The following is a 12643-nucleotide window of genomic DNA, read 5'->3' on the forward strand; positions in this document are numbered from 1 at the left end:
AATGAGTAGAAGAGTAGAATTATCTTGGAATAAAAGTGAGATAGACTGTACAATTAGTTCTATCATGAAGTAATACTCCCCTCGTATTTGGAACAGGAACATTTTAGCACCCCATTTACATTGAGAAGGAGAAGTATGGGAAAGGGGTTTGTATTGGAGACAATATGATAATAAACTGCAGGAAAATCAGTGCCTATCTTTTTACATGTTTCCTATGTTGTTTCACTAAGTTGTGCCAAAGAAACTTTCCAAAATTTTACTTCAGACACACTGGTAGATATTGTTATTTGTAATCCATATGATGAAAATGACTACCTGGTTAAAGCCCATTTTTAGCCAATTATCTTAATCTAATTTTCTCTGTATTGGATCTTATGTTTGCCTTGGGTGACTAAGGGGTGTTTGGGAACTACACTAGCATTTTAATGAAAAAGGAATTTTGAATTACTCAGTTCTAGACTTGTTAGAAAAATCTAAAATAAATAACCCTTTGCAACCATACTCTGTGCTACACAGTAACTGTTAAGGTCTCTTACACAAACATTATAGTCTTCTAGCATAAGAGAGAAAGTAGTGTTTGTCCTGTATTTGGGTTTCCTTGGTTACAAATTTGGTAGCTTGGTTAATAAACGGAATGGTGAATTTAATAACACTGCAACCAGAAAGGACTTTCTACGAAGCATTTCAAAGGCTCAATTTCTTGCAAAAGAGAAAAACCCCAGGCATATAAATGAATCATTTTGATAGCCAATTTCCCCTGACCTAGTCCTACTGTTGCTGGGCTACTGAATAGATACAGGCCAAAGTAATCATGCATTTCAGGTAGCTGTAAGGCATTCATTAAGGTAAAGTTGCTTTTTCCTCTAAATCTCTTTCTTTGATATATCACCAGTAAATTTTTGATAATGCCAGATTGCAGACTCCCAACTATCTACCTTAGAAAAGTATGGTATTATTAAACTATACCAAAGTCAATTTATTCTTTAGGCAGGAATCTGACTAGTGTGTTGGGTTCGTGTGTGTGTGGTGGGGTTTTGGTAGCAGGGGAGGGGCTACAGCGATGGTTCCTGTGAGAAGATTCTTGAAGCTCACCCAGGTTGTACCTGCCTCTGGCCAAGGTGGAGACGAGTGATGGTGGCTGCACCTCTCTGATAACACATTTAAGGGACTTGAGAGAAGGAGTTGTGATGGGGATATCTATTGAAACACTGAGGTAGTGGAAAAAAGGAGGAGGAAGAGGGGGGAGGTGTGCTGGAGCAGAGACTCCCCTGCAGCCCATGGTGGGAGGGCAAGCTGTGCCCCTGCAGCACATGGAGGTCACCGGTGGAGCAGATGCCCACCTGCAGCCCATGAAGGATGCCATGCTGGAGCAGGTGGCTGCACCCAAAGAACGCCTCAACTCTGAGGGAAGTCCTCACTGGAGCAGTCCCTCACTGAGAGGACTGCAGCCCGTGGGAGGGACCCACACCAGAACAGTTTGTGATGAGCTGCAGCCCATAGGAAGGACTCATGTCAGAGAAGTTCATGGAGGACTATCTCCTGTGGGAGGGACCCCACACCAAATCAGGGGTAGAGTGTGAGGCGTCCTCCTGAGGAGGAAGGAGCAGCAAAGACAGTGGGTGATAAAGTGACTGCAACCCCTATTCCCCCTCCCCCTGCACTGCTGAGGGGGAGGAGGGAGAGAAATCGGGAGCAAAGCTGAGCCCAGGAAGAAGGGAGGGGTGGGGGGAAGGTGTTTTTAAGAACGAGGTTGTATTTCTCACTGTCTTACTCTGTTTTATTGGAAAACTAAGTGGTGGTGGTGTTTCAATTAAATTCATGTTCTTTTTTTTCCCCAATTAGTCTGTCTTTTGCCCATGACCATAATGTGTGAGTTATCCTTCCTTGTCCTTGTCTCAATTCCCAACCCTTCTGTTTTACTTTCTCCTTTCCATCCCCAAAGAGGAAGGAGTGAGGGATCAGGTGCCCTCTGGGCTCAAACTATGACAACTAGGAAGGTTTAAAAACAAAAAATGAGTTACCCATGTGACTTCCCGTGTTTGCCTAACTGCAGACTTAGTATATACTCATGCAGTATCACCTCTCTGTAAGGTACTTTTCAGGATTTGCTGGTTTTGTTTATTTGTATTCAGTATGATCTACATCCCACAGTATCTAGATCATACTCAATTTTGCACAGTGACACAAAAGTCAAGGTAGAGAGAGACATAAAGACCTTAAGACCTAAACCAAGAAAAAATAATATTATCCTTATTTTACAACCCATAGTTAAAGGTATAGTACTTTTCACCTAGACACAAAAGCATACATAAAGGAACTGAACAGCTAAAAGAAATATAGGTAAAGGATGTATGTTTTGAAATTGGATTTTAAATGAAATAATGAAGAAGCAGGAGGTTGGGATTTTTTTTCATATTTTCCCATTTTCATAAAAATAGGCACTTTATTTGCCATTTGATTGAAAAATCTCTACCCGGTGGGAAAAAGATGAGGAAGAAAGGTAACTAATACACTTAAGAGACTGATTTTGAATTCAATCTCATTAGAACTGCTAGCATAAACAACAGCTGGCAAATTGTATGAGAAATTAGAAGTGCTGAATTGAATGCTGGAAAGAAAAGAACTGAAGGTTTTCAGTATAAAGCCATAAGATTACAAGTACTGGAAATGAGAATCACTTCAAAGATGAGATAGGCAAGAGTTAAAGAGAACAATTAAAGAAGGGAATACTACAAGCATGCTTTTCTTTGGAAATGCATCTGAGGTCACATTGATAATAAAGTGGCCAGGAAAAGAGATCAAGAAAGAAATGCCTGCCTGTAACTAATTCTACGTACAAGTCAGTCAGTTCCTATGCATACAAGTTTTTAGTTTTGGGGCTTCCACACTAGCAGTTTTTACTTATTAAGTAAAAGTAACATTTAAAATGTTTTAGAGGGTTAGAAAGCAATAGGCATATTTTTTAGCTCATCAAACAACTCTCAGAGTAAGGAAACTTATGAAACTTGCTTTCATCTGTTTCTCTGGGTCACCCACCCCATGTATAATGAGATGCAAGGCCTGCCTAATCAGTTTTTGCAATGGGAGCATTCACAGCAGCTTGCTACCATGTTAGTTCTCCAAGGGTTATGACATAAAGGGCTAAAAATAATTTACTAACTTAAATAATTTCCTGTCAAAGAAATTTCTCACATCTGTAGTTCTCACATCTATAAGAAGAAGCAAAACTGCTTTAAGCTCCACTGTAGACACCTTACTGCAGCCTGTGGATCAAGCTGTGATCAAAAAAAGCAAAATAGCTGGGACGTAATGAATGGAATGAAAAGAATACGGACTCCTCTCTTACGTCTTCTACATATCTCAGTCATGTGGGCCTTATCTGAACAACCGCTGTTTCAGTATTCACATTCCCAGATCACTGCTGTGACTCCCCGGCCGCCCAGTGTGGTGTTTTTGCTTTCCTACCTTAATAAATATTTAGTGAATTTATTTCAGACTAGTAATTTTAATTCAACTATAACAATTGCTAAATGTACTAAAAAGTATACAGCACACTAAATCAGAAAGAATAACACATATTAAAAAGTATTCAGCAAATACCAGTGAAAACTGATTAAAGATGTACTAAAACTTACATGAATAATGTTTGATGCATAAACAGGATAAATTATAATGTAATAATGGTATGGAATCATAGCTAGTAATATAGAGAGACATAAGAGAATAAAAACATTTTTGTCTCACAACACATGCTAAGTGTAATTCAGTGAAGTCAAAAGGTCACCAGTTCAAATAAATGAAAAATCTTTTCTATCTGACATTAATACACAGAGAGGCTCACGAAACAATGGAGATTCAAAAGTGGGTTTGGAAATTTACATAGATATAAAAATGTAAATAATACTTCAAATTAGTGTTTTCAAATGATACTACACTTCAGAGTTGTTAGAAAAACAAGATCGAACATGAAGGATAAGTATTACCACATTAGTATACTGTCAATTTCTGAAACAGTGTAGGGCCTCGAGTCAGATTCAAAACAGCGTTTTCTATCAACATTAGCACAGTTTTAGATGTTTCTTAAATTTAATTAGTGACAATTCCTGTAGTAAGTAGGTACATGAATGAAAACATTGAATGGTTTTATTTTATAAACTTAGTTGTTCATCCTGGTGACTCTTTATGGTGTTATTTTAAATTTTGTTTCTACTGTGAGTACTCAGCTATGTTGAGAGCAGCATTTTAGAAATTAAATGTGATTTCAAGCGACATCGTTTCAACACAGAGATTGGATTAAGCAACACTGGCAAATTTAAAGCAGGCATAATCACATCTTACAATAACACCAAAGAGAAAAATCAAAAATAATTACTTGACCAAGTGCTTGATAAGGATGTCCAGCATCTCTCTGTTCTTTTCTGGTAACTTATGCACAAGTGCATGCACTGCCTCAACTCTGTAGTTCTGATCATCTGACTCTATTAAACAGAAAACAAATATTGATAAATTAGAACATGTGCTAAGATGTGACACAAATGACACCAATGCCTGCACACTAATACACACATGCCAATCACAATTAGCCTTTAAAATGATGAGGACAATTAGATTATACTTATTATAACATTCTGAAATCTGTATTTCAAGTGACTCACCAAAAGCAGTTACCACTGATACCGGAAATAACAAAATTAGTGGCATTGTTGACCCGATGTGCCACTTCAGTGTAATCTAAGATTCTTCTCCTTAATATTCAAAATATCTAAATTTTTTTACTGTCTTTTATTCTTATCAAGGCAAGAGGAAATGGGGAAATTATTTCAAATTCTAAACTGGAGTTGCTAGAAAACAATCTTACTATCTCTGTGTCTAATTACTCCATTTGTGAAGACAATTATCACACCCTCCAATTTCTCAAGTCAAGCTGGGAAAATAAAGATCTCTGGATGAGAGGGATGAATGCTATAAACAAATTATCAGCCCATGTAAAACAAACAAACATATAAATCAAGGTTCAAAATTTCATGCACAAGGCAGTCACACAGAACCTCTAAAAAGATCAGAACAAACCACTGAACAGCTTCATCTAGTGTGATGTCTCTGTTTTGAGGGCTTTCATGTGGCACTGTGCTGTCACATACAGTGACATGGAAGAACTCGGATCCATGGCTGGATCACTGAATAACAGACCAAGGAGAAAAGTAAGGATAGTAACTGATGACATTAAGGGTTAGAAACAATATCACTTTCATAAAAGTATATTTATTACTTTACTTACTAACAGCAACAATGAAATCTTTGTGCAGCTTGAAAGTCATCAGTGGTTCTGAAAGACACCTGGTTGTAAAAAAATATTAAAAGGAAATTTAAAGAAATGCATTACTCGAAGTCTTTTTAGATTTTATGGTTGTGATTATGATAGCCCTCAACGTCTCCTAGGTATGTCCTAGGAAACAAAATTCACTGATGACTGATGACAAGTAGTATGCAACTCAGTCATGTACATAGTCTGAAAATCTTTTTTGAGTTCAATTTGGTGTCACTATTTAAGTTAATAAGGAAAATATTACCAGCACTGACTTCAGTACAGAGACCCAGTGTTTTCTGTCTTCCATATGTAGAACAGCAATAGATACAGCTGCAGAACACGGTACAGTGGGCTGCAGAAGCGATCTTTTGCCCAAGAACAGCAAAAACATGATGAAATTTCAGATAGAAATTCTGATCTGAAAGATCCTAGAAAAGTCATCCTCTGAAAGGCAGATTGTGAATCACCTTGTAAACACACACAGCTACTGCTAGCTCATGTTCTAATTTCACAAACACAGTATCTACAATAATTTGTGCTTCTGAAGATGTATTCTAAATTTCTTCAACCAAAGCCAGTATTTTCATTAAGTGTACATGGGCATTCCACTATAATTCCTAGGCATATTTTCTAGAGTGAATAGGGATTTCTGATGCTGCCTTTTGTTGGGTGACCAGTTTAGGAAGTCTAGATTTTTAGAAGGAATAGAGCACCCACCATCTGCATTTGATGCTTTTTACTACATTACTTTTGAATGTTATGTATTGAGACCCAAAAAAGAGTTCTCTCGGAAGTACCATAATTCTTGATAATTCTGTCTCTTATTAGCAAAAACTTTAAGAGAAAATGATAGTCTGGGAGGGATATTGTTTGTGAAGACACCAACAGCATAGGATAAAACCCTATGCTTTTGCAGAGATTTTTATTCAGCTCCAGCAATGATGCCATGAAACCTGATGGCACATATCTTAAAGGATTCAGAAAAGAAAGACTGAGCACAACATGGTTTGTGGTTAACACAAAAAATTTTAAATAAAAACATGCAATTAATTAAATTCTGCCCAATTTAGGGCTATATAAGGCACGACTATCTTAATAAGGCAGAAAGTATATAACAAATTTTAGATTTATTATTACACATAATCACAGGGATATTAGGTAAGATAATAATATACTCAATTATTACCGTGCTAATGGATACAAGAAATGTAATATTAATAAGGAAAAGATTGATGGGCCAGAAAAGGAATACTGAGATTGTGTAGCATCATACTTACCTGAGGTAGTTTTTTAGTCCACTTGTTATTGTTTTATTGTCCCAAAGTTCCATATCAATATCCATATCAGGAGGAGATTTAGGGGCTGGTAGAAATTTGAATTATGATTGTGTTATAGTTTGACTAACACACTAACTAGGAAAGCAGCAAACCAGAAGCTAACAGATTAGTCATTTAGCTCATGTGCTTACTTATTAGCCAGTTTCACTACCAATCTGATCAATTTGAATCTTTTAATCTCTGTCAAAATATAATAAAAATTAATTTAGCACTCATATTTAGTACCTGTAAACATTAAGTATACGCACTGTATCAAAGTGCCCAAGGCAATAGAGAATTACTAATGTATATGGCTTAGACATTCAAACACAGGCAGTAGAGCACCAAATTGGCAAGAAAAGTGAAAGTCTAGAACAACTGTCTGTTAAACTGATTTATGCTGTGTTACAGAACTAAGCTTTGGAACGTTTCTGAAATACACCAAATAGACATCAACAGATAGAACTTCAAAGCTAAAAGAAGAAAAGCATTTTATCAGTAATTTGCTCATGTCTATAAATGACTACATGCAGCAACTGAATACTAACACACACAAGAAGCTAGTTAGATGGATCACTTATTTTAAGATGGCAAACTCAATTTAGTGGCAGTAAGTGCATATACAAAATTGTATGACACACTCTTCTGAGCACAGCAGTTAAGGGAAAAGGGAGCAGAGCACATATAGTGCACACAGACAAAGGTTCACTTCAGATACTTACAAAATATGGTATTCATCAGCTTTTGCACCTTGGAGTTTACACCACCTATTCTGTACAGCCCCAGGATTGTAATACCTACGTTGGGAAAATAAGTAGAATGAAAATAATGAAAATATGGTTATTTCAATATATGCTGATCCATCCTTGGTGTATGTTTTCAAGCCATCTAAATGTATTTATGGAAAACTGTACAATTACATTCTTGAGTACTGCTTTACCCTACTGAATTCTCCTCTGGGATGTTAACAAATGCATTCCACTGAATCCATATCATACTATATACTAATCATAGTTTTACATTAACAGAATCCTTTTGCATAGAAATGACTTGTATTAGCAAACAAGGAATGAAATATAAGACCCAAAAGCAGTCTTAAAACACATTACACGTCCACAAGTTTATCTTATCTAGATTTCAGTAGAATTACCATGTCTATATTTGCTTAGACCATCATTCCTTCCAATTAAGATTTAATTGACATTGACAGGAGAAATGATTGTACTCAGAAAGATATACTGTATACTGTTGCAACACTGCAGTTGAGTTTTTATGTTATGCATGGATCCCTATGCAAATGGGAGGCAGTCAAGTCCCAGTTTACTCGTAAGTTTCAAATGTTTGAGGGTTTTTTTTTTAATAGCACAGATACTAATAGCAAATAATTTAGAGTGACATTCACAACACAGTATTTCAGTATTCAAGTGATGATAATTTTACCATTTTTAACTGCCTTTTAAAATCAGCAGGATTTAAGTCTTCCCCCTTCTCCCCACTTCAGATCTTACCATTTAAAAATTATTCACTTTTCCTTTTTGAAAACAGCATAACACTTAGATAACCTTAATGTTTTGTTTTGAAACCCTTTTTTCTTTCCCCAGAAAAAAAAATACAAACTCTGAGTCTGCAGTGATTCAAAAGCTACTTAACATTGCACAGACGATCACACAGCTTTTGATTTAGAAAAGCATACCAACAGTTGAGTGCATGGGCAGGAAATGGTTACCTCTTTTAATGGAAAACAATAAAGCCAAACCTCTTGATTTGGAAGAGGATAATTAAAAACTTGTTGTGAGTTGCAAGATATCACCTCATTAGTGGAGTGATTACTATTGTTTTTCTGTACATTCCCACTACCAAAAATGAGTCACTGAACATTTAAAAAAATGGATAAACCATGTGTAAAATAAGTGAACAAAATGATAGGAGTAATGCTCTGAAAAAAGATGTTCCAGCAGAGAGTAGTTTTGGTCTTCAGGTTTTGCACCAGAAACCAAAGTTGGAAACTGAGGCTCCCTACAGTTTTACAAAGAGAAAGCACAATTTGGTGCACGCAAATTGAAGACTAAAGATATGTGCAACTGTGTATTAGGTGTCTAAGCAGCAGAAAACGTTTAAAAATTCCACTTAAATGATATGTTAGGAACTGTTGTTGCAACTTGGGGCAATAGTTTTATGTGTCAAGCACACAGATAAAATGTGAAAAGTACAAACCAAATGATGGACACACTCCAAAGCATGGCTGAAAAACATGTAGAATTAATCAAAGTAACATCTGAGAAAAAATACTTATAATAATCTAATACATAATTTGTGATTTAATACACACCCCTTGTTTCTACAGCATGAATACATTTCCTCACAAAGTTGAAACCTGCTTCATTTAAGAACACTATAAAAAGAAGAAAAAAAAGTAATTATTTTCTAACTCAACACACAAAATCTCCATGGTTAGCTACATGTTAGTCAAGAAGGACTGACACACATATATCCATGAGATTATCATACTTATTCTGTAATAGTATTCTTGTGGACAAATCCTTAGCACTCAAAATCCAACTTTCTAATCATTAGTGTATCATTAGGAGCAGAATATTCTACTGCCTTGCTCAGAAATCAGTAGCCCCTCTACACATACAGCTGAAAGCTTGTTGCTTTAAAAGGAGATTACTGTACTCCCTTTCCTCTACCAAGGAAAATGCTTTTATGAGTTCAGGACCTACATTATGAACAGATCTGCTGTTTTTAATACAACATTCACTGTCCCTTGCACATGCACATAACCATTCATAAAATGGTAACATAGCAAAACAAACTTTGTGACTGAGTTCAATTAGTGCGCTTATTTCAAGAGAGACTAGTTCTCATTAATTTTTGTATCTTCAATGTTCACTGTTCTCACTAGCTAAATAAAGAAGATTTTAAAGCATATTTGTCATGATTAAAATAAACATCATCAAATAAAAAACAGACGTAGCAGCTTAAATTTTAGATTTCCAGTCTCACATACACCTCCTATGAAGATGTAAGTCCATGTCTGACACATCTCTCTCTCTGATACATACACCCACAGATATATTTAAATTATTTTAATGTATTTGTGTTAATATGTTAATAACATATATGCGTTACTATAATGTTAATACAATTATACACATAAATCTCATAGTATCTTTAAATACACTCATTTTATACTCAGTATATGAGTAATAGGTGCATACGCACATAAAATCAAAAACATGTGATGGGTTGAGGCCAGTTGTATGAGATTCAACAAGGCTCAGTGCTAGGTCCCGCACTCAGGTCACAACAACTTCATTCAACACTACAGGCTCGGGGAAGCATGGCTGGAAAGCTGCCTGGCAGGGAAGGACCTGGTGGTGTTCGTCGACAGTCAGCTGAATATGAGCCAGCAGTGTGCCCAGGTAGCCGAGAAGGCCAACAGCATCTTGGTTTGTGTCAGCAATAGCGTGGCCAGCAGGACTAGGGAAGGCACTGGTGTGTCTGCACATCTAATACTGTGTTCAGCTTTGGGCCCCTCACTACAAGGAGGACAATGAGGGGCTGGAGCACGTCCAGAGAAGGGCAACGAAGCTGGTGAAGGGTCTAGAGCACAAGTCTTATGAAGAGTGGCTGAGGGAACTGGGGTTGTTTAACCTGGAGGAAAGAAGGCTGGGAAGAGACCTTATTGCCCTCTACAGCTACCTGAAAGGAGGCTGTAGCCAGGTGAGTGTCAGTCTCTTCTCCCAAGCAGTGACACGACAAGAGGAAATGGCCTCCAGTTGTACCAGGGGAGGTTTAGATTGGATATGAGGAAGAATTTCGTCACCAGAAGGGTTATCAGGCATTGGAACAGGCTGCCCAGGGAAGTGGTTGAGTCACCATCCCTGAAGGTATTTAAAAGATGTGTAGATGTGGCATCTAGGGAGGTGGTTTAGTGGTGGGTTTGGCAGTGTTAGGTATACAGTTGGACTTAATGATGTTAAAGGTCTTTTTCAATCTAAAGGATTCTGTGATTATATATAGGGATATTATTTCAACACACTGGAAAGTATTTACATTTAGGTGTACAGACTACTGACAGAAACTTTTTACAGATTTGTTAAATATATTGTATCTTTGGAGCCAATCAAATTTTCTTCCAATTTATGTTTGATAGTAATACAAAAGTTGAAGGCTTTCTCAGTTTACATAGCTTAGGATGTGCTCTTGTGTAACCCAATAAACAATTATTTCACAGTGATAGAAAGAAAATGTAAAATAATTACTGTCTCACACACACACACATATATAGAAACATTACAGAAATCTAGCAATATTTGGTAACTCTACATAAATAAAGTGCTTACTTTCCTCCTTCTTGCTAATAATGGCTGGCAGTGTGTAGATCTGTAAAGAAAAAAAAAACAAAACCCACAACAGCTCAATGTTTGTGCTTTAAATTCTTTATTGACAGGTTTGTTGGTAGTTGCAACATGCTGTGCACTAGCTTGCTGCTAAGGGAAAGCCAGCTTTGCCTTTTACCTTTTCTTGACATTCACCCCCACAGTACTCACCTAGGTTAACAGCCCTGTGCTAGGACAGACATCTAAGATGTGTCAGAAGTCAGATCTAATCTACTGATCTAATTTCTGTACTGTTTCAGTCAAGTAAGAAGCTTGTAAAAATACTCATCTATCTCATAAAACTATTTTTTCCCCCTTGAATACAGGTCAGGCATCACTTCCATTCAGTGACTATTTTAAGAGCAGATTAATAGCGGGAAGAAATCTCAGACAACACTGTCTCTTAGTAGCTTTCAACACATTTTTTATGCTCTCTGCAGTGCTTTCAAGATGGTGCTGTTTAGTTCATGATGCTGCCCAAAAGATGGTTTGTCTTTACCAGTGAAGAAACTACCACATCACAAATGTTATCTGAACCATGAATCTTATTAGACAACATGCTATCATATTACTTAAACATTAAATATCCTAACATAAAATAATAATATATGGATAAAGGCTTAAATTCACTAATAGTTCTATCTTTCTACTTTGTACCTATCTTCACTGTCTACTTGTGATAGTGTCTCACAAAGAACAGAACTTTTGTTCTGGTTTTGTACTGTAACAGTATCTGAAATGTATATTAGCTTATTTCTTTAATATGTGTGCCATAAAATTGTATAAAGAAAAGAAAATGAAAAAATATCCTTACTGGTTCCTTTCCATCCATAGCTTCGAGCCAAAGTTTTCTGTTGGATTCTGAAAAAGCTTGCAGTGTGATGATTCCAGGTCTGTCAAAAACAAACATAAAAACCGAAGTTATTAATTTATTTTTCTCAAACAGTATCCAAATTCAGAATCCAAATGCATGTTGACATGAAGTGAATACATAAAAGACAGAGAGAAGTTAAAGAAAGTTGATAGTTTCTGACATAACAATAATTTTGAGCTACATTTAAAAACAAGTCTGTTTTTTAGAAGTTCGGTGCTACAGCACATAATTTTAGATGCCCAGTCCTAAGTGCTACAAGGCTCTAATAAGCATTAGGCACCTCCATACTGCAAGATGAGTTATACACCTGCAAAGAGGATCCCACACAACCCATTTTTCAGTAGGGAAATGCTTAGGGTGGAAAACTTAAGGGCACGATACATCAGCTCAATTTGACTAAATAGGTCTATGCCTGAGCTGGTTACCTACGTTCCTTTCATAACAAACGAAGAGAAGTAGGTACTTTTAATCTAAAAGACATCATATCCCAAAATAGACATCCAAAGTTGGTCAAACGAAACGTGCCATAAAACCGTTATCAAAAAAGAGAGCTCTGAGACAGTATCTCACGTGTGGAGATGTAACGCCAACTGAGCCAAATATCAGGACTTTTTTATTTGAGAGGATTTAAAAAAACAGTTCCTTCTGCTGACTGTGACCTAACCGCTATGTTAGAAGTTAAAGAAGTGGCATATCTTCTCTGTTAGTGAAGCTTTGACATTGCATAGAAAAAGAGTCAAGGGGAACCAGTGAACAGGTG

The 12643-nt window shown here is 36.6% G+C and overlaps 1 protein-coding gene across 1 annotated transcript in view; it reads right to left on the reverse strand.

The window, feature by feature from the left end:
* Positions 1–12643, reverse strand: part of ARHGAP42 (Rho GTPase activating protein 42) — a 172981-nt gene that overhangs the window by 24987 nt on the left and 135351 nt on the right. The window contains exons 11-17 of the mRNA XM_074916689.1: positions 11824–11902; positions 10974–11013; positions 8954–9016; positions 7347–7421; positions 6586–6670; positions 5279–5337; positions 4373–4478 (exon numbers count right to left, since the gene is read on the reverse strand). Of these exons, the coding sequence (XP_074772790.1) occupies positions 4373–4478; positions 5279–5337; positions 6586–6670; positions 7347–7421; positions 8954–9016; positions 10974–11013; positions 11824–11902 (507 nt within the window). The remainder of the gene's footprint in view (positions 1–4372; positions 4479–5278; positions 5338–6585; positions 6671–7346; positions 7422–8953; positions 9017–10973; positions 11014–11823; positions 11903–12643) is intronic.

This window comes from Athene noctua, chromosome 1 (genome assembly GCF_965140245.1).
Source record: "Athene noctua chromosome 1, bAthNoc1.hap1.1, whole genome shotgun sequence".
NCBI classification, from domain to species: Eukaryota; Metazoa; Chordata; class Aves; order Strigiformes; family Strigidae; genus Athene; species Athene noctua.